The sequence below is a fragment of the Fusarium tjaetaba genome (assembly GCF_013396195.1).
Source record: "Fusarium tjaetaba strain NRRL 66243 chromosome Unknown NRRL66243_c0000041, whole genome shotgun sequence".
NCBI classification, from domain to species: Eukaryota; Fungi; Ascomycota; class Sordariomycetes; order Hypocreales; family Nectriaceae; genus Fusarium; species Fusarium tjaetaba.
In genome coordinates, this window is record NW_023501237.1 from 38268 (window position 1) to 63847 (window position 25580).

At 48.6% G+C, this 25580-nt stretch overlaps 9 protein-coding genes across 9 annotated transcripts; 5 read left to right on the forward strand and 4 right to left on the reverse strand.

The window, feature by feature from the left end:
• Nucleotides 1-2093: 2093 nt before the first annotated feature.
• Nucleotides 2094-3072, forward strand: FTJAE_2236 (phosphotransferase family; the record flags this gene model as incomplete). The annotated part of the gene is made up of 2 exons (XM_037348409.1): nt 2094-2574; nt 2627-3072. 2 exons carry the CDS (start codon nt 2094-2096, stop codon nt 3070-3072), a joined length of 927 nt encoding a protein of 308 aa, XP_037210488.1.
• Nucleotides 3073-3589: 517 nt separating this feature from the next.
• Nucleotides 3590-5180, reverse strand: FTJAE_2237 (trichothecene 3-o-acetyltransferase; the record flags this gene model as incomplete). Its single annotated transcript, XM_037348410.1, has 2 exons — nt 3590-4531; nt 4656-5180. The coding sequence occupies 2 exons, from the start codon at nt 5178-5180 to the stop codon at nt 3590-3592; spliced, it is 1467 nt and encodes a 488-aa protein (XP_037210489.1).
• An 813-nt stretch (nt 5181-5993) lies between these two features.
• FTJAE_2238 (trichothecene 3-o-acetyltransferase) lies at nt 5994-7556 on the forward strand (the record flags this gene model as incomplete). Its single annotated transcript, XM_037348411.1, has 1 exon — nt 5994-7556. The coding sequence occupies one exon, from the start codon at nt 5994-5996 to the stop codon at nt 7554-7556; it is 1563 nt and encodes a 520-aa protein (XP_037210490.1).
• Nucleotides 7557-7651: 95 nt separating this feature from the next.
• On the reverse strand, nt 7652-8765 carry FTJAE_2239 (myo-inositol 2-dehydrogenase; the record flags this gene model as incomplete). Its single annotated transcript, XM_037348412.1, has 2 exons — nt 7652-8392; nt 8439-8765. The coding sequence occupies 2 exons, from the start codon at nt 8763-8765 to the stop codon at nt 7652-7654; spliced, it is 1068 nt and encodes a 355-aa protein (XP_037210491.1).
• An 820-nt stretch (nt 8766-9585) lies between these two features.
• Nucleotides 9586-11210, reverse strand: FTJAE_2240 (ARCA-like protein; the record flags this gene model as incomplete). The annotated part of the gene is made up of 5 exons (XM_037348414.1): nt 9586-9701; nt 9748-10472; nt 10559-10718; nt 10884-11124; nt 11187-11210. The coding sequence occupies 5 exons, from the start codon at nt 11208-11210 to the stop codon at nt 9586-9588; spliced, it is 1266 nt and encodes a 421-aa protein (XP_037210492.1).
• Nucleotides 11211-11693: 483 nt separating this feature from the next.
• FTJAE_2241 (monosaccharide transporter) lies at nt 11694-13581 on the forward strand (the record flags this gene model as incomplete). The annotated part of the gene is made up of 5 exons (XM_037348415.1): nt 11694-11799; nt 11875-12250; nt 12320-12452; nt 12504-13284; nt 13331-13581. 5 exons carry the CDS (start codon nt 11694-11696, stop codon nt 13579-13581), a joined length of 1647 nt encoding a protein of 548 aa, XP_037210493.1.
• A 934-nt stretch (nt 13582-14515) lies between these two features.
• FTJAE_2242 (general alpha-glucoside permease) lies at nt 14516-16444 on the forward strand (the record flags this gene model as incomplete). The annotated part of the gene is made up of 3 exons (XM_037348416.1): nt 14516-15149; nt 15225-15473; nt 15531-16444. 3 exons carry the CDS (start codon nt 14516-14518, stop codon nt 16442-16444), a joined length of 1797 nt encoding a protein of 598 aa, XP_037210494.1.
• Nucleotides 16445-20699: 4255 nt separating this feature from the next.
• FTJAE_2243 (Nit-4-like protein) lies at nt 20700-23421 on the reverse strand (the record flags this gene model as incomplete). Its single annotated transcript, XM_037348417.1, has 4 exons — nt 20700-21096; nt 21292-21409; nt 21467-23184; nt 23228-23421. The coding sequence occupies 4 exons, from the start codon at nt 23419-23421 to the stop codon at nt 20700-20702; spliced, it is 2427 nt and encodes an 808-aa protein (XP_037210495.1).
• A 463-nt stretch (nt 23422-23884) lies between these two features.
• FTJAE_2244 (uncharacterized protein) lies at nt 23885-25459 on the forward strand (the record flags this gene model as incomplete). The annotated part of the gene is made up of 1 exon (XM_037348418.1): nt 23885-25459. One exon carries the CDS (start codon nt 23885-23887, stop codon nt 25457-25459), a length of 1575 nt encoding a protein of 524 aa, XP_037210496.1.
• Between the last annotated feature and the right edge of the window lie 121 nt (nt 25460-25580).

The window sequence follows — 25580 nt, forward strand, 5'->3', positions numbered from 1 at the left end:
CAGCAGTGCTGTTTACGCAATGACCGCAAGTTGGTCTGCTCAAGTGGGAGGAAATGGGAGTGGCAGTACGTACAGACTTTTGTGTGATGCTACGCGTTGGTTTCGCGGAAAAGGACACAGTCCATGTTAAGAGTTTGGGCTATTCCCCCCCTTTTTTGGGGACCTAGACAGAAACGGCGGTTGTGACTCTAGATGATGTCGATGTCAAGGAGTGTTTGCTAAGATGAACTCAAAAAGCCGACCGACAAAAGTAAAAGCTTGGGAATCAATGAAAGAGCGTGATGGAAGGTGTTCAGACGGTTGCAGCCTGGAATTATGACGTGCTTGCATTCCAGTGCCATCGGCCATGTCCGTTTAGCGCTTCAGTTACCAGTGACTGCCCCCTCCCGCCCTTGACTGCCTCCTCCAGCAAGGTGTTGAGGTGCACTTTCGACGTGGAATTGATTCGCCTTTCTCAAACTCATCAGTAAATACAGGCGAAATATCGCTGTCTACACTGGCCCAGATAGAGATCAATCTCGCGCATAGGGGACGCGTGCTACTCCGAGTTCTCCAGTCTGTAAGTATGCGGACCTCAATTCGACAAGTTTACGTTTACTAACTGCCCAAGGCTTTTGAGTAATGCCCTCGTCCGATCTCAATATGCGATTGCTGTTGCGAGTCTCGGATCTGACTCTTTCGATGCGACGTGTCTGAAGCAGGACACACCATACCGCCGATGAACACTCCGTCGTTGAAGCCTTCTGCCCGCCTTCGTCAATTCATGCTTGATGTCGAACGGACGACGCGAATCCATCAGCATGAAGGATACCATGGAAGGCCGTGTCACCTTTGACGCAGGCCTCAACGTCAAGTCGCCTCGTCGTCGATGCCATACCGAGTACATCAACTGCCCCGACTCGAATGTATCATCCTAAGCGAGTCAATTGAGACCATGCGTTGACTTCATCTCATCTTGAAGCAAAGGCATTACGATCGAGGGACAAGAGCCTGTTGGAATTGCCGCTCGCTAATCCCCATTGTTGATCAATGCCTTCCCTTTACTCATCGCAAGACCTTGCTTCGAGTTCGAATCTCCTGCCGCCACCCCTTTGTCGACTCCTCGGATTACCAGGCAGCTCGCCAGTCATGACGTTTGGTATCGCCGAAGACTAGGCTACGGGATTCTGCTTTTGCGCTACCGTACAGATTGTTCACACGAGCCTGACGATGTCTTAGATGTAAGGTCTGGAGGCTTGTACAAGCCGAGAGAGTAGTACCATGATTCACCTATTGGACTCGCAGATGCCATCAGCAAAGTGTTTACTGACTTTCAAAGCACTGCGACTCAGATTCAAGCCTCGTGGCTATCCATAGCCTTCACCCCGATGATGCTCTCCAGTTCCAAACCAAGAAGGTGACGTCGAACACCGTCAAGCATCCGAGACGGCGTAGCTTCCGCAGCCAGAAGCTGAACCTGTCTGTGCCTCGAATCACTCTGTTCCATGACAGAAGCATTGAAGCTCCTTCTCGGATGTTGAAAACTTTCTATCGTAGTCTTTGCATGCACTGAGAGCCTCGCCGGCAACTTCGCGACGTCTTTTTGACTAAGATTGTGCGATAACATACTGCGTACTTATCTTGAAGGAAGTGGACCAAGTTGGTCCCGTCGAATCGTTGTCTCCCTCCTCACACCTTAAATTGCATTTGTGTCCATTAAATTAGACCAAAAGCCCACCAAGTCTCCTGTGTTTCTCCTATTGCGCCAAGAGAGTTGCGCCAAAAGCTCTCAGGGAAGTAAGGGATTTCTTCTCAAACTGAAGCTCGCATAAATGGGTCTTGGGCTTGCTCATCGTTCACGGCCAGCACCTGTAGCGACACCCTGCGATGAGGCCATCTAGAAAGGTAGATCTAGAGTTGACTGGCATTTTAATGTTATGATGTCTTGACTAGTTCTTGGTCGATAAGCCCATAGGGGACCCGAAGTCCCCCCGCCTCACTGAAGCCAAGGCCAATTCCCCGCATTGCAAATCCTTTATTTACAACTTCGCCAAGTCGTCATCTCTCGCGAGTCGTCGAATGCTAGGCTATTGCCTTTTTATATACGGCCGACAATGTCTTTCTATCTAATCCCTGACCTCCTGCCGCAGGATTCCTCTGTCACATTCTACGAATCCTCCTTTTTCAACCGTGGCCCGGACCTACCCAAGCTTCCAACTCCTTCCGAAGTCTTGGCCAGGCCCAATTATGTTCAGCATCCACGCGCCGAGGGCATGGTGTTACGTCAGCCAGCCGTGTTCAAAGAGCTTAAACGTGTCGTGAAACACAGCCGCAACTTGAACGCGATTATCGAGGAAGGACAGTGTCTTTGGGCCGTTCGTCACTTCTTGCCTGAAGTCCCAGTTCCAGAGGTCTACAGCTGGACACAGGAAAACGGCGTCACATTCCTCTATATGGAATACATTGATGGGATCACTCTACGTGATCGTTGGGACACTCTAAGCGCTATTGAAAAAGATGGCATCTGTGAACAGCTTCGATCGATGGTCACTAAAATGTCTCATCTGCGCCAAGCACCTGATGATCCGTTCATCGGTAGGCATCCCTGCACACTTCAAGGATTCTCTCAGACCTAATTGGTGTTTAGGTAATATCAACCGCGGGGCCGTGAGAGACATGGTCTTTACTAACACAAACTTTCCACCTGCTGGCCCTTTTTCTGCAGCGGCTGAATTCCACGACTGTATGTCGGACATGTTCAAGTGGCCAGCCACGGCCGATGATCCAGATCTTGATCCTACCAGTATCACAGACCCTTATCGACAGATGCTGCCTGACGATTGTCCCATCCGCTTCGCGCACGCGGATCTCAACCCTGTGAACATAATGGTGTCCAAAGAATCGCCTTGCCGTATACTGGCAATTCTTGACTGGGAACAATCGGGCTGGTACCCCGCCTACTGGGAGTTTTGCAAAGCCGAATTGACTATTGAAGCCCATTCAGAGTGGCAAGCTGTATATTTGCCCAAGATTTTCGATGAGCCAAGTTGTGTCGAAGGCTTCTACGCTTATGTTAGCTCATTTGCCCCTTAATGTAACAAGCATATAATAGAAACAATTACCGCTTTGTACTTGGTGGGCACGGAGATGTGCTGTTACAGCTTGACTAGCGGCTAGTCAATTCATTGTTATGCTCGTAATACATCCTGTATGGGCCGCACTGGGTTTCCCATTCAGTTATCGTCACGACTATCCGCGATGAGTAGCGTTCCATGATCAAGTCGAAGCCCTGTATTGAAATCTCCCGTTGTCACCGAGAATGTAATACTTGTCAGATATTATTTGTCCTTACGTGGCACTCTTCAAGGTAATGTAAACCCAAGTAAGAGAACTGCCAAGACTGAACTGGATAGTTCGTCTGGCTGGCAGTTGAGCAATGTCTCCTCATGTCCATTACTATCAATGTCTTAAATGGCGCTCTCATTTGTTTAAAGAGCTAAACCTTTTGAGTATGTATATATTTATACTACTACCTGAAACTATTAGTATAGTTAAAAAGTTTAGAAACTAGTTACAGAGGGGAATTGAAGCCTGGTAGTCCCTGATTAAATCAGTTACGGCGCATAAAGAACTTGCTAAACTCTACGTTACTCTCAAGCCTTTCCAAAGTGCCACTATCGTATTGCAGAATCAGTTCCAGACTCCGAATTTCACTATGAGGAGGTGGCAGAATAATGCAACGGCCGTCAGGTTTACCCTCAGTATCTCCGACAGTAACGCGGAATGCTGAAGGATACCCAAGATGACGCCCGAAATAAATGTCGTTGTATCTGTGCGCTTGAAGACAGACTATGAGCATGTCCGGTCCCGGGTATCGGTCGACATTCCAGGTCAAGGAAGTAGTTTTGGGCATCTGATTGAGCAGTCCAACGAGACGCCTTACTGCTTTGTTGTTAACAGCAGCAATGGCTCGTTTGACAGAGCTTGCCAACTCCAGATAGATCTCGTTTCTGTCTTCCCCATTCTGCAGACGAGCAACAGGTGCTCTGGCGACCGCGTTCGGTTCCGCAAAATTCCCCCAATAGTTTGATGGGAGTGGCGGACTTTCCATTCGTTCCCTCGCATCGACAGTGATTGATAGCTTAGCCTCTGGGTATCGATGATGGTCCATCTGCCTGGCCATGACAACGTGGCGCCAGAGGAAAGCACAGATAGCTTCAGTCGTGCTCAGCTTAGTATTGACAGCGCCTTTCAGGACATGATTCTTGAGCAGCGAGAGGTTCTCGGCAGAGATGAAGAATATGCCATGTTCAACCGACTGCACCTCGGCAACTTCGTAGTTTGTTGGGTTCAAGAAAGTGGAAGAGGTCTCTGTAAGCTTCCAATCAGGAAATTCTTCCAGGGTCACGCCTTGTTCACCCTCAACGACCGAGCTTCGATCAAGAGGCGTGATTGGCATGGTTCGGAGGCCGAGTCCTTTGGTAATGGCAGCCAGGTGCATGCCTAATGTCTTGTGCAAGATAAAGTTGCAGACGCCATCGCCTGCCACATGCTGCATATCAGTCAGTGTTTGTAAAGGAAAGGCCGGACGACGAGGCTTGTGTTGCACAAGCCGCGTCGCAGGCGGTCGTGTAACATGGAGCAAAAAGTAAATCGCGCGGGTAACGTGAACTTACATGAAGACAGGTCCCGAGTATAAGGCCCCCAGAAATGAAGTTACACTGAAGTACCAGCGCCGGAATACTGGCTCCCGGAACTAGCTTTGCCGATGTGCCGAAGATAATGTGTCTCGGTATATCAAGCGGAAAATAAGCCCTCTCAAGCTGGTGAAACGTACCGAACTTCCATAAAGGCCGAAGTTCGGGTGCCGTGTAATCCTTGTAGTTAAGTCTGGGGCCTTGGTTGCTATCGAATAGAAGCTCAACCTCTTCCCGATCGTTTTCGGTGGGCCGTCGCACGGAACATGCAAGTTCTGGGATGTCGATGATCGTGTTGACTAAGGCCCGTTCAAATAGATGGAAGATATGTCTCTTGTCCGCATTCTGTGACGCAGGAAAATACAGACATGATGAGATGTAGTCCCTCGGAGCGATTTGGTCGATTGCTGAGAGTTTGACTATCTTTCCATGTGCGATTGGCTGTGGTTGAATAGTAGTAGAGGTGAAGTAGGCGGATGGAGTGAATGGAATATCAGTCGACATGGCGACGATGCTGCTTTAGTGATGTTAAGCTTGAGAAATGCGGATGTGCAAGAAGAATTAGTCTGGAAAGAACTCACTGATGTGCCAGACTGATGATAGATAAATCAATATGAGATCTGATGCATTGTCTAAGACTCTTTAGATGCGGAGACTGTAGGTACGGTATCTTCATTCCTCTAGTCTAGACTACCAGACTTACAGGAATCCGAGTGATTTCGTATTACGCTTTGACCAACACATGATTGAGACAATATGTCGCACGGTGCTTGAGTCTTGTTTATCTGACACGTTCCGACGAAGCTTGTGGGCAAACTCCCCCCTAGCTGCAGATCCTTATACGAAGGGAGGTATGATCGTCATTTTTGGTCCAAGCGCATGTTATATCTGTGGTACCTGATAGACGATATCGCTGAGACATAATTCGGCAATGAGATGTGACAAAAGAGCGGTCCGAGCCACAGCTGTGCAGGGTTTAAACTTCACTCCGAAGCTTGCAATTGTAACGCAAGAAACACTAAACGGTAGATGATCTACCTCTTATCGTACGTTCAACATTTTCGCGGTCTTTACTGTCTTAAGTTTAGATTGCGAAAATAATAAGGGTGTAGTTATCATAAAGCTGAAACGGAGGTCAAAGTCAGGTTGATATCATAGAGCAGGACTTGAGGGAGAAGCGTAATTGCTTTCACGTGGCTCGACCGATATCTTACAAAATGATAATCAATTTACTCTGGGATCATTCACTTATCTCTTCAAATAAGCAGAAGTAACTTGACCAAATCACAGTCTGCAAACAGAAACGACGAATCAGCCATGTCCGATTCATGGGTCGAACCAGCGGGCCCTCTACAGCCATCCACCGTGAAGTGCTCAGCCCTCGACAACCTCACCGCTTCAGTGTATCCTTCGCCTACACACTTCTTTCCACTAAAACCAAAAACGGACCCTCGACAGCTCTATGAAGACTGTAAGCAAGGCCTCTCCCGATGTATCTACGAGCATCCACACCTCGCAGGTGTTATCAGGAAAGACGAAACTGGACGTTGCGCTATTGAGATTCGACCGGCCCCGCGTGCAGGCACAAACTTCTGGTATCGAGATCATCGCCACGATGCAGATGTGCCCTCTTACACCGAGCTCAAGATTAACGGGTGGCCGTTTGGCGATGGCGAAGAAGATGGCCTTGCCAAGCTCCGACCAGAGGACTTTCCCTGCGTCCAAGATGGCGACCCTGTAATTGCACCTCAGTTCAATGTCTTGAAGGGCGGTATCGTCTTGACCATGTCGATCACGCACGTGATAGGTGACCTGGTCCAGTTTATGGACTTTCTCAGGTCTTGGTCACAGAACACGAGTGCGATAGCAACTGCCAGACTCAATGGTCAATCTGTACCTCAACTCCCGCAGCAAATATCGGCGGACCTGATAGATCGCTCCCTCTTGACACCTGACGTGAGTATCGAGGAAGATCTGGACAAGCTCGGAGCTCGTGCAGCGAAGCTTCACTATCTCGACATGCTTGACCCTCGGTCTCCAGAAGAAGTTGCGGACAAAGTATCAAACCTCTTCACCAAGGCACGTCTGACAAATGACGATCTGGTGAGGTTTACAGAAGATGAACTTCGCACTCTGTCTTGTTCTGTCTGGACCTTTTCAAAGTCCTCAATCAAGCAGCTTCAGCACATGATCCAAGAGGTCTTGCCCGACGGCTCAAAAGTTTCGTCCACAGATTGCTTGACCTCGTTCGCATGGAACCGACTCTTTGGCGCCAAATATGCTCCAGGATTATCAGGCCGTGATCCTCTACCCGAGACTAGCAAGATTGTCTTTGCTGGGAGCATTCGTCGCCGGTTGACGCCTCCTCTACCTAACAATTACATGCCTGCCTGCGTGGATTTATTCCCCGTGTCTGTAAGCACCAGAGACTTCATCTCACCTGACCCTAAAACTCTGGCACATGCAGCGACGGCTATTCGCAAGAGCAATAATGCTTGGAGCGAGGAAACCTTTCGAGAGATGCTCGAGATAGCCCATTCGCATCCTGTCAACCCGGGCCTCATACCTAAAGGGCCCATCGATGCACTTGTGACGGACCATACACGAGCAAGTGTAGCTATGCTGTCAAGTTGGGGTCCCGAGCTTGGTTCTTGTGAGGCCTTTAGAGAGCCGTATCTTGGTAGAATCCCCCCTCATGGGGAGATCACTCTCTTACCCCGATGGAATAATGGTAATTTGGAGGTTATGTTTGCTGGAGAGGCTGTTGTGATGGAGCGGTTGAGAAGAGATCGGCTTATGAGTCAGATGGCCACTTGTCAGTTTGTCATGGGTGACCCTAGGTTTCAGGCGACTCGTGGGAAATATGTCTCAAAGCTGTAGTAGAGACAGCAATAGCCATTCCAGAACCTGGCCAAGCGTGTCTAAGACATTCTGAAATAATTCTAGTATAGTAAAGTTGCTCTAAAGCCAGAGTATCATAATTGAGCTCTATTGACCTCGTTACCGCCTTCGTCAAAATGAATCTTATTCCCCATAATCATAGACCGTTGCAAAGCCGCGCCAATGCGCACAGCCGTTACTGCTGATTCCAGTTCAACAGGTACTGGCTTGTCGTCAAGCACGCACTCGGTAAATTCGATAGCTTCTCTTGTGAACGCTGCCTGGAACCGCCCCCAATAGTTTTGAGGAAGCTCATGCCTGATGCCTTCTTGTCCATAAATCCGAACGTGGTTCTCAACCGGGATCAAGTTCACAGACAGCTTACCCTTTGTCCCGATAATCTCTGTCGTATCCTCTTGACCAGCAGCCATCATGCGCGAGGCATACAAATATGCGATGCGCCCATCGTAAAATTCGACAATGCCCACAGCATTATCCCTATCATCGTACTGCCGTAGATCTGGTTCCACGGCCGTGATCCCTACGGCGTGGACTGATCGAACCTTGGACTCTTGGCCAAAAAACCAAAGAGCCAGGTCAATATCATGAATACTGCAATCAACGAATATGCCACCAGAGAACTGAGCATATGCGACGAAAAAGCCCGAAGGATCCAGCACATCGCACGTCTGGCTCCTAAGAACAGATGGGCGGCCGATCAAGCCTGACTTTGTTTTCTCGTAGGCGTCGCGGTATGAAGCATCGAAACGGCGGGAAAAGCCACACATGACTTTGAGGTCGGGGCGGGTAGCAGCGGCGTCAACAACAGATTGGGACTAAACTGTCAGCACAATGCGAAGTCTGTCACAAGGAAACACTCACAATCTCGACCGTTGTGCCAAGCGGCTTCTCACACAATACGTGCTTGCCCGCGGCAATAGCGGCATTGGTCTGTTCAGCATGCACAGCAGTGGCAGAGGCGACGCAAACTGCATCCAAGCCCACATGGGCTATCATGTCAGAGTAGCTCTCGTATACAGCTACTCCGTCAGGGGCGAGGTTCTCAGCAGCCCATTCCCTCTCGGCAGCGTCTGGGCTGGTAACCGCGACTAGAACAGCTCGCGGGACATTCTGATGGAAGTTAAGGGCATGTCGCTTGCCCATTCTTCCGAGACCAGCGACACCAACATGGAGTTTGCGAGGTGCCATTGTATGAGTGTAGGGAGGATGGTGAAGAATTGAAGAAAATGAAAGAAGTAAATGAAGGGTGAGAAGTAGAATACTGCCGACCCGGATTTCTCATTTATTATATACAGCCTGACAGTCGATAAATGTCTCCATGTTGATGGCAGGACTTGGCAAAAGTTGTATTCTCTTGTCTTGGATTGTTCATGCTGGGGGAAAGGCACTTACCTGTGCGTACTTGGACGCGAAAAGACATGGTGGAGTAGAGCATTCGGAGGCTTTGACCCTGAGTTCTCTGTTGATACGGGTTAATTTGCCCCGATAAAGACCATGCGGATAAACGTTCCGAGTGAAGCTCCACAGTATTTCAGACCGCCGCATATGTGTACACTATGGGTACATAGACATGTTGAGGGTCAGTCGCGTTCCCATCTACTCGACATTTATATAGTATGGAAATTAAACTGCTATGTAAATCGCTCAATTTCTTACCCTTGAGTCACTGTATTTGAGACTATTTGACTCCATACACTGATTACAGCTATGGCCTAAGTTCTTTTCCGGCATCAAGAATCCACCCAGCCCCATGCTCTCTTTAAATGGTCTTGTGCTGATGCAGTGGGCCACGAATGAGTATTCTGGGTCAGCATCAACACATCCAATAACGCCTCTTGGTCTCGTCTTTCGGTAAATCGATCTCCACATGCCGTCACTCCCATGCAGGCTGTGAAGGTGGCGGGTCTTGTGGAGGGATTTGAGAGAGCTATCCCGCAAAGTTCTCGGACTTGGGTCCGGATATCGTCCTACATCAGTCAGAATACACTGCTATGGTGGATTGCGCATCTCAACCTACGTCAATTTGCTTCCGAGCTAGCTGAGCAGATGGTCCAATTCGTGGTACTCGGTCATCATGGCACATAAGGAGAATACGAGCAAATATGCTATGGACTTGACCGATAACTGATGTTTATTAGCATACCTCCTCTAGTCACAAGCTGTAACATACCGACGGCGTGGTTTAGATAAATGATGTGTGGAAAGGCTTCGCCCAAGGTCTCGTCAGAAGCACTATAGGCAACAGGCAGCCAGGACACTGGACGAGCTCGTAGCCACGCTTGGTCATAGTCAACTAGTTCTTGATAGTGGTGTCTGTTGGGACCGTTATTACCAAAACAATAGTTTATAACATCTGCACTGTGGACAATAATGCGATTTGCCCATGTGTCATCGTCGGCTTCAGAGAGGGACCGATCCATGAATCCGTGATCGAGCCTGATCTTTACAGGGCGTTGACTTGCAAAACTCATCGTTACCTCTTGTCTCATGCCAATCCAGAACGAGGCTAAGCGGAGGCTACTCGGGGTCGTTGTAGAGTCACAAGTGTTCATAAATAGCTGTATTCCTAACAGATGACCTTCGTGATCGGTGCCGATAAGTGGAACGTCGAGTTCCTCGAGAGTCCGTAGAAGGATAGTCGCTGCGAGCAGATTGTCGTCGTTCAGGGCGGAGGAGTCGTTTGAGATTGTTGCCAAGTGCCTGAGACATGCTTGATGGTACCGATCGGAGGCGTAAGGGTCATATTGTGCGTTGAGGCTGAGATGTCTGGAGGATAAGGCGAAGATAGCATTGAGGAGGGTCGGACAAGACGCTGCTCGAGGGGGCACAATGTTGGCAAAGTGGCGTCTGGAATCGCAGAGGTCGAACTGCCAAAGATCAATACCCCATGTCGACCTGGACAGAAGATAGAATGGCGTACCCATGTGCACATGTAAGTCAAATAATATTGCATCAATCTGACTTCATGGTTCTCCACCAACGGGTAGGGTACTGATCCTACGTTGGCCAGTCCCAGTGTCGAACCCTGCGGAATTGGGCCATAATTGTGACGGCTGTCTTTGCTTACTGCACTGGCTCCATCCTCTCCACCGATCTCAACTGTATGAATTTGAGTCGCAGGAGAGTCATTAGACCCAGAATCTATAAGTTGTTCGTTATGAGATTGAAGCGTGTTCCTATCAGCTTGCTGCCAGTGGCTTTGGCTCTCCGACTCTGATAGGTAGTAACCTTCAACATCATGCGTCTCATCCACGAATTGTACTTGGCGACCCGTAAGTGGAAGTCTACATGAACAGGGATACTTACATCGTCTTGAGAAAGGGACCCAAACTTGATTTGGGGATGACCTATGGTGGAACTCAGCCTCCTCATCATCGCCATGACACGCAAAGGTCTGGGGGTGGACATACGTAGTTGAGTGCTTGAAGCGAAAAACGGGCGCTGTGGCGCAAACCTTGCCCATCGAAACGCATCGAAGGCATGTTTGTGTACCATCTCCAGCAACTTGTGGACCCCAGACGCATTTGAGATGCTGTTTCTTGCAGGCCTAATGATGGTCAGAGTGGCAAGGGGCATTCGGCATGGTTACCGATGTTTCATTTGACTTACGAGACATGCTGTAGCTGTGTTCATTTTCTCTCAAAGCAAATTTCAGAATTGATGTCTGGTGCAAATTCATCTTGAGGGGCAGGTTGCCCCGATTATATGACCTGGCTCCAAAGGCAAAAAAGGCCGAACGGTCGGGGCTGCGCTCCGTTTCTGCGTTTGAAGGTGAAAAGCTCCGATGCTCTAACCTGTATAGGGCTAACCTACTACGATAATGGAGCCTAGGCCGGACCATTTCCTGATGCTTGTCGGAAGAAGACTTGGTCCACCGTTACCCCAAAACTCTCCAGACTTGACTCGTGCTTCCCCACGAAATACCCCATGTTTAATCCATGTCACTGTTGGATGAAAAGTAACCCGCCATCATTAATTGGATATCTACGATAGATGGTAAGTCGCAGAGTAGACCGAGAATCCAGACTATAATAGATCAGCATCTCGCCCTCGAATATCCCCAGAAACTATTCATCCTCATCTACATTCAGAATCTACTTATAACAACTTCTCAAAATGGATACGCAAGTCGATCAAGTCAAGGACAAGCTTGACGAGTGCGGTGCCACTACCGAGGAGCACGTTGGAATCAACACTTCTTTGGAACCATATGGTCCTTCCGGTGAGTTATCATTCCCTGCTAGGCTTTAACATGATTGTGATGGCAGACGTTGCGAGTACATAGCTGACAAATTAGGATTTCGCGGTCTCTTCTCATCTCCCTACGTCGCTGCCTGCGCCGCCTTCTCGGCGATCGGTGGCCTCCTCTTTGGCTATGATCAAGGCGTCATTTCCGTGACGCTCGTAATGGATCATTTCCTCGATCGATTCCCCGAAGTCTCGGATGATGCCCCTGGCGCAGGCTTCAAAAAGGGCCTCATGACCGCCATGATCACGCTCGGGGCGTTTATAGGTGCCATCAACCAGGGTTGGATCTCCGACTGGATATCCAGAAAGCGTTCCCTGATGGTTGCTGTTGTGGTATTCACGATTGGATCAACTCTCCAGACCGCAGCTATCAACTATGCCATGCTGGTTGTAGGGCGCTTTACCGGTGGCATTGGTATTGGACAGTAAGTTCAGCTTGGAAATCTGTTTATCCAACACTCGATGCACCTTGACATTGACCATGTATCTGTTAGATTATCCATGGTGGTGCCTCTTTACATCGCAGAGATTTCTCCACCTGAGATCCGAGGTGCTTTACTCGTCTTCGAAGAACTGTCGATTGTCATAGGAATTGTTGTTGCATTCTGGATAACCTACGGGACAAAGGTAAGCCAACATCCACTCCTTACGCGCCGCTATTAGCTCATCCACTCCTAGGCAATTCCCAGCCACTGGTCTTGGCAGCTTCCGTTCCTCCTTCAAATCCTCCCCGGTCTTCTATTAGGATTCGGCGCTATTTTCCTACCATTCTCCCCTCGATGGCTCGCTTCCAAAGATCGCGAGGAGGAAGCATTATCCAGCCTCGCCAAACTTCGCGCCCTTCCCGAGTCCGACCTACGAGTTCAACGCGAATGGATGGACATTATCGCCGAGGCCCGATTCCAAGCAAGTGTTCTCCGCGAACGACACCCTGATCTCACTCAAAGAACAGATGTGGTTGGGAAGATGCGACTTGAGTTTGTTAGCTGGGGAGATTGCTTCAAGTCTGGCTGCAGGCGTCGGACTCTTGTTGGTGCAGGCCTTATGTTCTTCCAGCAGTTCACTGGAATCAACGCTCTTATCTATTATTCACCAACACTGTTCGGAACCATGGGCCTGGACTTTGACATGCAACTCATCATGTCGGGCGTCCTCAACGTGACGCAGTTGATTGGTGTTCTGTCGAGCTTATGGACCATGGACCGTTTCGGCCGCCGGGGCATCCTCCTTTGGGGTAGCTTCCTGATGTTTGTGCCACATCTCATCATAGCTGTCTTGGTGGGCAAGTTCTCGAATGATTGGCCCAGCCATACTGCCGAAGGCTGGACAAGCGTCGCTTTTCTTCTATTTTACATGCTTGCCTTTGGTGCCTCTTGGGGCCCTGTTCCTTGGGCTATGCCAGCAGAAGTATTTCCATCATCTCTCAGGGCAAAGGGCGTGGCAATCTCCACCTGTTCAAGTAAGCTTCTCTTCTCTATCAAGTGCCAAGCCACTAACCTCGTTAGACTGGATCAACAACTTCATTATTGGCCTCATCACGCCACCTCTTGTTCGCGAAACAGGCTTCGGCGCCTACGTCTTCTTTGCCGTCTTCTGTCTTCTGTCCTTCGTCTGGGTCTGGCTTAGTGTGCCTGAGACTAACGGGAAGTCTCTTGAGGAAATGGATAGCGTTTTCAAGGACCGGACTGGAGTGGCAGATATTGCCAAGAAGGATCGTATCCTCACCGAGGTCTACAGTGAGCGACAACGCCGCTGATGATAGAATGGAGTAAATTTGAAAGCTCCCCCAATTTGAACTTCATGCTTTTTTGCGAATTTTCTCGAAACCGGATATAATTAACTGTGTGACATGGTTAGGAGGTCGCAGAAGCTAAGCATAATTCCAGTAATTCGTGTAAAAGTGCAACCACTTAATCCCGAGCCGTCCACCCTCGCATTGACGTCGAATGACCTCCTGCATGCTATTTACTAAGCCACTAGCTCAGGGGGCCTGGGTTGTGATGGTTGCATGAGCTACTGAATGCATTGCTTAACCATGGTCATCACCATGAAACATTGTGCCAAGCTGTTCTGCGGCAAGTTTGCCAAAAGAAAAGTCGATGTATATGCGGAAATAGTCTTTCCCAAGTCATAGCCTTAGAGTATCTAAATGTACTCCGCGATAATCACCTAATTATTCATCACAAAGGAGACGAATCGAGTCGATTATCAGTTGGCTCATGGAACTGAAGGATTCTTACCCTGGACGCAAAATCGAGTTATCGGACCGACAGGCCAGCCACTGACAATCAGTTGCTTATTAGTCTACCGACTATACCTAAAAGAAGCGGCACCAAGCCAAGTTGGTAGTTCAGCTCGCCGCCACAAACGGCATCAAGGAGATCACAGACCTCCTGCAAGACTGGCGTTCCAATCAAGCCTCTTACTTCGATTTCCCCAGACATATGATGCCCAGTCGTTGTCTGATTCCTGCAAAGGTCAGGGGAAATCCGGGGGAATCAATCCGGGGAAATGAGCTGTGGCTTCCAGTAATGACTGTATCAGGCCTAAAGTCAAATCCTGCCTAGTTTGAGAGGAGTTATATAATACAATGCGTGTTCCATCCAGTGCGAGGTAAACCATGTAACGTTCAAGCCTGTCCCTAATGCATCTTTGTCTCTCTATACCCTGCTGCCCGGTTCCCTGAAACAATGTTTGGGTCAAATGCCAATCTTAGCAAAGATGAGGTCGTGCTCATATCCATGGCTTCCAAAGGAGTTGCTTCTCATCACGAGTCAGGTATCGACGAACCCGCCCCAGAAGATCTTGCGCGCCAGCCCTCACATGTCTACTCCAACACCCTTGACAGTCCAATATGGCTGCCCCGCCGATCAACAAGCTCAGGCGGTGTCGGCGCACGCATTCATCGCGGCTTAGCAAACGAGAAAGAGATGACTCTGCTCAGCTGCTGCCGGCACTTCCCCAAGGCGATTATGTGGTCTTTTCTTCTCTTCCTTACCGTTGTCATGGAGGCATACGATAAGTCACTTATCTCCGGTTTCCTTGCTTTTCCGTCCTTCAGGCGTAGGTACGGTGAACCCAGGCTACCGCTTACTGACGCCGTTGGGGAGCAAGACTATGAGATCTCGCCCTTGTGGCAGATGGGTCTTCAAAATGCTGCCGTCGGTTGCGAGATCGTAGGCCTTCTTGCCCATGGTTATATCTCCTATGCGATTGGATACCGCAAGATGATGATCGTCGCGCTTCTGTGGATGTGTCTTGCAGTATTCCCGGCTGTCTTCGCACACAACATCGCTCTATTACTTGCCTCCCAAGCTCTCTGTGGTAAGTTACTGCTCGCCTATCAATCTCACGCGGAATGCACACCCGATTATCTGAGAACTAACGGGTCTTCCACAGGCTTGTCGTGGGGTGTGATTCAAACTTTAGCAGCGACCTATGCTGCTGAAGTGGTACCCTCAGTCATCCGTGCAGCTATCCTCAGTAATGTCAATATGTGCTGGCTTATTGGCCAGCTCATGGGTACTGGAATACTGCGGGCGCTTATCAAGAATACGTCAGATTGGTCGTATCGCCTGCCATTTGCCCTGCAATGGGCATGGGCGGTCCCATTGCTGTTCCTCATCTACTTCGCCCCTGAAAGTCCCTGTAAGACTCTCCCTACTTGACACATCTTCTTTCCTTTTACTTATTTGTCAACCATAGGGTGGTTAGTCCGACATGAGAGACTAGCAGAAGCTCGACATTCATTGCAGAGACTCACGAGTAACAAACACATCGACATCGAGGATACAATCGCTATTATGCAGCATATTGATTCAACGGAGAAGAAGCTAGGATATGGTGGTTCGAACTTCCTAGATCTCTTCAGAGGTTGCAACCTCCGCAGGACCGAAGTGTGTTGCATGACCTGGTCTTGCCAAGCTCTATGCGGTGCTACCTTAACCGGCTATGCCCCATACTTTCTAGAACAAGCAGGCTTTGAATCCTCCAAGTCATTCACTCTAGCTACCGGAATGTATGGTCTCGGTATTTTAGGCGGCATGATATCGTGGATATTGCTTTCTACAATCGGACGGCGAAAGCTTTACTTGGCCGGCTTGGTGTCTGCGTTGCTCATTCTCACCACAGGCGGCACCTTGTCAATCGTCTTGGCCGACCACTCGTCGTTGAATTGGGCGCTCGGGTCCTTGATTATCCTGATGACCTTTACCTACAATATGTCCATTGGTCCGGCTTGCTATGTCATCGTGGCCGAGATACCATCAACAAGGCTTCGGATCAAGACCATTGCCCTCGCAAGGATCGTTTATAACATGTTCACTATCGTGAATAACTTTGTTGCGCCTCAGCTTTTAAACCCATCTGCATGGGACCTGGGTGGTAAGTCTTGTCTAGTGTATGCTGCTACATCTTTCCTTTGTCTGATATGGTGCTATTTTCGGCTTCCTGAAACAAAGAAGCTATCGTACTTGGAATTGGATATTCTTTTCGACAAGGGGGCTCCTACAGCCAAGTTCAAGGAACTACAAGATAGACTTGCCAATTCGGCGTACATCTCTGTGTCAAAGGCAGAGCGGGTCAGGAATGCTTGGCATGGCTGGCTGGCTTATTCCTAGTGGAAAGTCGACATGTATACTGAGCAGTTTGAGTCAATACTTAAAAGGCAGTTGCAGTGTTTATGCTGTTAATGCTTGTAGCTGGAACTGTTACATTTAGTAAAAAGAGGTAGAAGATTTATTATTTTCTAGTATATATCCGCATATACCTACAGTCTCTATGATTCGTTGCTACTCTGGCAAGTTTATCTTATTTAAAATATCAGGTTTCGCTCGCGAATAGTCAAGGTTCAGTTACTCGTCGCGAAAAAGATGGACAACAAAGGCTCAGGGTCACAGTCAGGCTCTTGTCTCTATCATGCAAGTCTTGAATTGTCTCTGAGCTTATTTTCTCTGTTTGACTTTTATTATTTATAACAGGGGATTTACGGTTTCAGTATTTAACCCATGTAGATATAGTTCTCTCATTTAGGTCTTTACCTATCCTTAATGTAACTCTATCTTGATCAGTGAACTGAGTCTCTTACTAGGGAGGGTTAGTGAAGGGGGGGTCAGGAGTAGGGTAGGGGATTCCCTGCTGACGACAGTAGTCGTACATATAGTATTCATCTCGGCACTTACGGCAGTTGTGCCAGGTTGTGGGCACATTTGGGCCGTAGCGAACAGGGCGCTCTAGGTGGACAGCACCGCTCTGCTTAGCAAGGTCGCACCTTTCAATTTCCTCCCACGGCTCCGAGGTAACATTACTGCAGCGACGGCAGAAATACACGCGAATAATCGTTACACACATAATGGCGTGAGTTGTAATGAGAAGAAGAGGAGGCAGATCTAGTGGCTATTATAGAGACTTAGAGAGTAATATAAGAAGGTGGTAAGTTATTATTAATAGGAGAGTAGTATCTTGATTTTTAAGAAGAAGAAAAAGTAAAGAAAATTATACGGACGTCAAGTTAATGTACAGTACGGCTGCCACAGTGATTCTGAGCTAAGGATAGACATTATCACTGTCAGAGAATACAGTAGACACTCGCTGCCAGATAAAACATTGGTAACTCGTTCATTAGATCATGAACATCGGCTGCCAGTGAGATACTGATTCAGGAGCTATAGAGGAAGGTGAATCGCTGTTGACGCGAGCATTTGTATGTTCAAACTACTGGGCAACACTACGTACACATGGGCAACCCACGACGGGCCGCGCTTGGTCTTTAGCTATGGGCAGTGTTAGTAGTGTTGACCAGTGTAGCCGTGGTCAAGGTCATCAGTCTATATACAATCAATCAGTCGTTTAGGAAGCTGCGACTTTGCTTTGCAATTCTTCTTAAGTATTATAAACATAGCAGCAACTAGGCTCAAGGTCCCCCAGTCCTGGCACGTCTGTCTATATCTTGCTACTCCTATTACTCCTATTACTCTATATTGTCTGGCCATGTTGAAATATTACTGTTTCTTATTCCTTGGAGTCCCATCAAGCAGTTTCTTATCTTCAGGGCCTGAGAGCACCAACTCTAAAAGCAACTCCCTCTGTCGCTGCCGCATTTACACAAAAGTGCCCCGACGTCACGATAGAAGCCGCCGCCACACAAACGCCGGAGTTCCTGCATTAATCACCCCACTGAAGGTTGCTGTGCCCTCTTTGGTCAATCCTGATACGCATCCGACAAGCCTCTGAACTCAGAAGAAAATTCACATGATTACATAAATAGCTTTCTCTTCCTGACTTAACATGAACATTTGTTCCAAGTGAGAGATATATATCTTTACAAGTTCAAGGTTTCGGTTTTACTGATGTCCCTATGGAGGGGTTGGGATGAGCCAACACTTCGTTTTGAGATTGGCAGTCCACTCGGACACAGCACAGTAGGCAAAGTTGTTCAGGTGCGGGATCTTCCAAGCAGTTATCGCATTGATCGATGGTTAAGGCTTATTACATCTCAACGAGATATATCAAGCCAATACACTGGAAAATCCCAATTAACTTCAAGTTTAAAGCACCCAAGGCATCAGCGCTTGCAAGAACACTTACAAGCCCCCTGACGTCCAGATGACTAGGCTACAGTAACTCCAACAAACCTTTCTTCAAGTCGCGGTATACTAGATCTTGGCCATCGTCACGAGCAACATGGCGGCCGTCCAGTTTGCCGCTATTTGCTCCGCCAAGACCGCCACCGCCTTCACTAGCACCGACGCTTCGGCACCTGCAACTTACACCAGTCTACCGGTACACAGCCGTTGATCAAATAACTCATTAAGCACTGAGTCGTATGCTAACCGTGAAGAGGCAGTGATGGAACTATCTTGGTCTTGACTGATAATGGTGCGGTCAAAGAATTGTGGTCGTGAACTGGTTCTCCCCTTCTCATTCATGGTAGCCATAGCTTTTACCGGTAGTTATTGTCACCATGCCGCAGAAATCGGGGACTTCCGCGAGTCTTTGTTATTCCCGTCTAAGCTATTGGGCTCGCTTTGGATAAAGTCCCTCACTTTTCGGCACGCTACGTGCCGCTAGTGCCATCCAGACTTTGGTCGAGAAACTCTAACACTACACCATTTCGATAGCGTGTATCTTAACCCTCCATTTGGTATCCAATCCCGGTGCCCAGTTCTCAGCATGAAAGCTTGTACAAGCCATAGTCGGCGGCTTGCCCCGGTCTCTCCTGTCAACTTCCAAGAGAGAACCTCGTTTCACTAAAGGTGCACGATAGATAGTAAGGTTATGAGTCTGTCGTGACGTTGAGGATCTCCCAGAATTGGGCTAGCATTCATGACTGCCAACTGCGTAGAATATCGGAATGGACTTTCGCAGAGGGCTAGATGGTAATGCCTCAATGGCATGTTCCGCCGAGATCCTCTAGTCTGGTCCCGAAGGATCGGTGGCTCGAAACACCCTTGGACGTTAAGTCGAGGTCAAAGCACACTACGCGCTCTAGCTCAGCCTGTATGTAATCTTACGAAGCAATGGAATTTGATCTAACCTTTTATGAGAACGCCCAAACTTTAACCCCTTCATTGATCAAATATAAGTATATATACTGCTCTCAATTGCAAGACCCTTGTTCGATTTTAATCATTTACCGGCCTTGGCCAGCTGCACTCAAGTAACGCTGACCTCAAATCATGTCAGCTGAACCGACGCGGGTGCCGTTGGCTCTAGGCCTTATTATACCTCTAGTATGCCTCACCTTTGTCGTTGTGACTCTCCGTATCTACACACGTGCGATTATTATAAAAAATATTGGCTTCGATGATTATTGGGCTATTGCCTCCTTCGTAAGTTGAGAATGCCACAGTCTTGATGCTTCTTGCTTAAGCTGAATGTAGATACTATTCTTTGCCTGTGCCTTTGACATTCTGTGGGGTAAATTCATTTGTCTCGTCCCTGCATGCCGGTTATCATTAACTAATGTATGGTCAGGAATCAACTATGGTTTCGGAAGGCACATGTCATCTCTTACCAATGAGCAGCGATCCAACTTCATGAAAGTCTGTGCCCAAGACTCTAAATATTCAGGGAGCTAATAAGCCTGTCAGATTCTCTATATTTCGATTATTCTGTATAACTTCGCAATCAGTGCTATCAAAATGACCTTTCTAGCACAGTACTATCGAGCCTTTGCGACACAAGGCACCAAGAAGATCCTGATAATTTCTATAGGTATAGTTTCGGCTTGGAGCATATCGCAGATCTTTGTCGTTCTATTCCTCTGTCAGCCAATGGCGGCCTTTTGGGATAAGAGTATTGATGGCAAATGTTTGCCGAATAACCCCCAATGGTATATCAATGCTGCAGGGAATATCGCAACAGATATTTTGATCATTCTACTTCCTATGCCTTTCTTGATCAGACTCAATATCCCATCTCGCCAACGATACGCTCTGGTTGCTATCTTCTGCCTGGGCTTCTTGTAGGTTTCTGTATTGCAACATACTAATTCATTCTAATTCGAAGGGTAGTACTTGTGCGATATCCGGTATCCGAATCCATATGTTGGACCTGCCGGAGGACTGCTCCTGGACCAACGTTAAAACAGCATCTTTGTCCATCGCAGAGCTCAGCTGTGGATTACTCTGCGCTTGTCTACCTACCCTCCGACCTCTCATATTGCGTTTCCTTCCCAAAGTCTCTAGTTCCGGACAAGCCTCGAGAAACTACACCACAAACAATAGATGGAGCATGCCACCGGCCCCATGAATCGTGGCTGGAGCTTGAGTATGGTTTCCGTAATCGAAAGTGGAAGCCATTCAGATCCCCGATTACCACTCCAGTGGAAAGACTAGACCGGGGCTCAGTGCGAGCTATGGTGCGACTGAAGTTTCAAGGACTGAGTAGCTTAACAAGTGGAGATTGCGAATCTAGAACATAATTTTTGCACAACGACACAGCTTCCTCTCTAATCAGCCTGCCAGTCATAATTGCAGCTGCAATATTAGCAGTGTCGGGGCACTCCATGATAGCCTTGCCAACCAGATCGGTCAGACGGCTTGCAACACCTCCTGCATCGTTGTAATTGCCCATATCATTCGTGCCAGCGTCCAGCAGGACTACATTGGGGCGCTGGCCAAGAGATAGGCCTGCAAAGTCCGATATCTGGGTATTTGCAACTCCGTTGTGGCCCCCGTTATCCAGGTCACCCACTTCACTCGCCTTGATCGAGCCAATCATGTGCACTTTATATATCCCTTGTTTGGCCAGGTAGTCGTACAAGAAGCTCCTGCATCCGGCCCTATCAGAGCTCATGAACTCGTTCGTGATAGAGCCTCCGCGAGCGATTATAATAAGAAGGGTTGGACACTACCGCCATGATTGATGGAGTAACTGAGTATTTGTGACAGCCGACGAGGTTTCTTCCAGGGACGGAGTTGAGACATTAATCCAGCCAAACAATGGATCGATTGGGAGACCATACTCAAAGTCTCCCATGTGGAACATATCAGATCCCGTGTTGGACCAGTCAGCAACCGAAAACGTGCTCTGAATAGTATCCAAGTCGAACGACATATCGGCTTGATCATGAGGGGTAATTTCTTTTGCAGAGAAGTTAATGTCATACAAGCGGCTATAATGCAGAACTTTGGACATACCTGCCAATAGGTTCAGTCGGTTCGCCTCTATCAAACGCCTGATACTCTTTGCAGGCTTTGCAACACCCGGGTTCGCCGTACATAGTTCATCCAAACACTCTAGACTAGACTTGAGCATTGCTAAGTGATCACGTGTCTGGCTCTGAGAAGCTGCATTACGGACGTGGACTGTACACGCCACATACACCGTGTACGCGAGAACGTAAGGAGCTCCATTAAGCCCGTAGGTTGACTTGTAGACTGAGGCTATACTGGTGATGCACCTTGCTGCCACAGTGCATTGCTCCCAAGACCGCCCTGACGTGGCAGTGGATCGGAGATGATCATCTGAGATAAATGGCCGATGGACAAGAATGATGAGGGAGTGATAGACGTTGTGAAGAACCATGATGTTAGGTGTTTGTACCGCAGTGCTCGTGGACAACCACGGTTGGGAATCTAGCTCCGACGGTAACTTGTCTCGCCACTGCTGCAACGCTTGCTCAATCTTTTGTAAATCGATCTGAGCATTTGAGAACGTGGCGCCGACCACATAGAAGCGATTGATGATAGTCGTCATTATCTTGGAGAGGAGACATAGTTGCTGGAAAGTCGAAACGGAATGTCTTGGAATTGCATCGCCCATGTTTTCATCAAGTCTGGATGACGAGCCTGCAGCCAAGGCTGAAGGATAAAATGGCTCCATTTCCTCGTACAAGTCAAGGAATTCCCGAGAGACTTGTGAGTCCCGCAGATTAATAGCCACTGGACGACCCATATAGAGACTCTGAAGCTTATCGCAAACAAAAGCGCCCCAGAAGACCCGTCGCCGGATCTCAATCTCTTCGGGATCTTCCGTAGTTTGCTTCGGATCAAGATGGAGGCCAAGATCATAAACCATCCGTAGGGCGTATCCGGTATACAGCCAGCCTTTCGATGTTTCTCCGCGAGCATTATAAGTCGAGCCCAGAAGAACAAGTCCAACGATTGTGGAGATGTGCGGTCTTGTGAGGAGAGAGTCACTGCTGAGAAGGTCATCACAGCGCTTAAAGAAACGACGGCCAACGCTGGAGGCATCATTCGGGTCGTCCCTGACGTCAGGTCGTGGAGAGAACTTGCTACAGCATGCGAAGATGGCATTGAGCATGAAAGCAGAGCAGTATGGACCTGAACATTCCAAGTCTCTCATTACGGCCGGTCGATATGTCAGCAGAAAGGTGTGATGCTGGCGAGCCCAGTGCAAGTTTAGCAGATGGAGCGCAAGTTCTGTTGGCTCCCCAGCAATTGTTGTGTGTCTGGTAAGTCTATGCTCGAGATGCCGTTGCAAAGCGGCATTGGCTATTAATTCATTCTTGACATGCTCTGTTGTTGTAGATTGGCGGGATGATGGTGTTCCTTTATCGTTTCTTGCAGGATTGTGAAGAGCAGACGATGGACCAAAGCTGTTTGTTGTGCCGGCATCATCGACGGATATAAAGTTGGCAATATTTAGCTCGTCATCTGATGATACTATTGGTGTAGTGGCACCTCTACCAATTGGCTGACTTGTGGCTTTTCGTGATGAAGCCTCTCCAGTAGGGTCAGCAGTAGAGTCTAGCAAGTTGACAGCCCCATCTTCATCGACGGCTTCATTGAGTAGTTTCTGCCGCTCCTCCGGACCGCTTCTCTTGAGAGTCAACAGGAACACTTTAAGAGTTGCCAGATCTCGTTGCAGTTTACCAATCTGATTGAACGTAGGCCTGCCAATCATTAGACAACGCAATACGATGCAGCATGGCGTACCGTTTTCGTGGAGTTTCTTTCCGATAGATACATTCGCGTTTCTGACTGACACAATTCCCACATTCAGGCTTTGCAGCGTCGCAGCGGATCTTCTTGGTCCGACAGGCCGTACATGCTTTTGCCAACGACTTGGGTTGCCGTTGACTGGGTCCGTCATCTGCGACCATCATCACGTCATTGTCTTGTGAAGACATGATGCAAGGTTTCGCGAAATAGTGGAGCAACAATGATACGACTGATATGATAAGATTGTTCCAGGAAGGCACATCATGGACGCAGAGTTGAAGCAGCACCTGAGGTTCGGAGAAGAAAGCTCCGAGTGGAATGTGGAGTCTTGTCTTTACCGAAGTAACCGAGCAATCACTCGGAGAATCAGTCTCCGGTGTCTCTTTTCGCTTCTCCACTATCAGCCACATGTCACGAGAATCAGACCAATTGAGAGCAGTTGCACAGTGGCTTGACCGTTGAGCCGGAGGATAAGTCCCCGCGTCTTGAGTGGCGTAATCGCGACAACAGCATTCTCTTGAAGCATTGAAACAATTATATAAACTCTTCTAGTCAGCTTAGTTCACAATCTTTTATCTCAACAACTACAAACCATCTCTTGGATATTATATTTATCCCCAATTCCCTATAAAAGCCACTCCTCACATTATCATGGCTCTTCCAAAGCAAGTCGATGTCCTCGTTGTAGGCAGTGGCAACGCCGGTTTTGCAGCAGCTCTCTCAGCAGCTCAGAACGGCGCAGGGAGCGTCCTGCTTATCGACAAGTGCCCCGAGAACTGGGTCGGTGGAAACTCCTATTTCACCGCCGGCGCCTATCGAATTGCCCATGGTGGACTTCAAGATGTCCTCCCGATCGTCAACAATGTGTCCCGGGAACAAGCCGAGAAGATCGATCTTGCTCCTTACACCGAGAAAGACTTCCAGAATGACATGGACAGAGTCTGCATGGGACGCTCCGACCCTGAACTCTCAAAGAGCCTGATTCAGAACTCCAATGCTGCCATCAAGTGGCTTGCTACGAATGGAATACGGTTCCAACTTTCCTTCAACAGGCAGGCTTATGAAGTTGATGGGAGGATCAAGTTCTGGGGCGGCATGTGCATCAAGACCGAGGATGGAGGCAAGGGTCTCATTCAGGACTATCTTGCTGCCATCAAGAGACACAACGTCCGAGTTTCATGGTCAACTGGCCTTACGGGATTAAAGAAGCACTCCTCTGATGACGGCTACGACGTCGAAGTGTCTCTCAATGGTGTCAAGCGTACCTTGACCGCTGGTGCTGTAATCCTGGCTGCCGGCGGTTTCGAGTCGAATCCTCAGATGCGAAGTCAGTTCCTTGGCCCTGGCTGGGACTTGGCCATGGTTCGAGGCACACCTTACAATACCGGTGACGTTTTGGGTCTAGCCATCCAACAACTTGGCGCACAGGCTGTGGGCAACTGGTCAGGCTGCCACTCTGTTGCTTGGGACGCCAATGCAAATCCCAACACGGGCGATCGAGTAGCTTCCAACGAGTACACCAAGTCAGGGTACCCCCTCGGCCTCATGCTCAACGTCGATGGCGATCGATTCGTTGATGAAGGTGTTGATCTTCGGAACTACACCTATGCCAAGTTCGGTCGGGCCATCCTCCAACAACCCGAGCACCTCGCTTTCCAGGTCTGGGATTCCAGAACAAGCGGTTGGCTACGTGGGGAAGAGTACCGTGAGGAACGAGTCGAGCGCATCACTGCCGATACTCTGGAGGAGCTAGCCGACAAGTGCTCAGAACGTGGTCTTCGAAACAAGGCTGCCTTTATTGACACTGTTCGTGAGTACAACGAAGCAGTCTATGCTCACCGTCGGGAGAACCCCAATGTCAAGTGGGATCCAGCCATCAGAGATGGACTATCAACCCAGTCTTTTACGAAGAAGCTCGCTTTGGCCAAGTCAAACTGGGCTTTGCCTCTGGACAAGGGACCTTATGTAGCAGTCAAGGTCACATGTGGCGTCACCTTCACATTTGGTGGTGTCAAGGTTGATCCTCAAACTGCTCAATTGATCCATGGTGCAACTGGTAACCCAGTGCCAAATGTGTATGTTGCGGGAGAGATGGTCGGAGGTCTGTTCTACTCGAACTATCCCGGTGGAAGTGGCCTCACTTCAGGTGCTGTTTTTGGAGCCAAGGCTGGAAAGGAGGCTGCGAAATCTGTTGCGAGCGGTGGATCAATCTCAAGTCGCCTGTAGCCTAGTTTTGCGATGTGTGGATTTTATTAAAAGAGACTTTAGACTCCTATGTACCTTTCTTATTTTATACACAAGTTTGATAGAGAACATGCATAACATGCCTCTAGTGACAACAAATCAA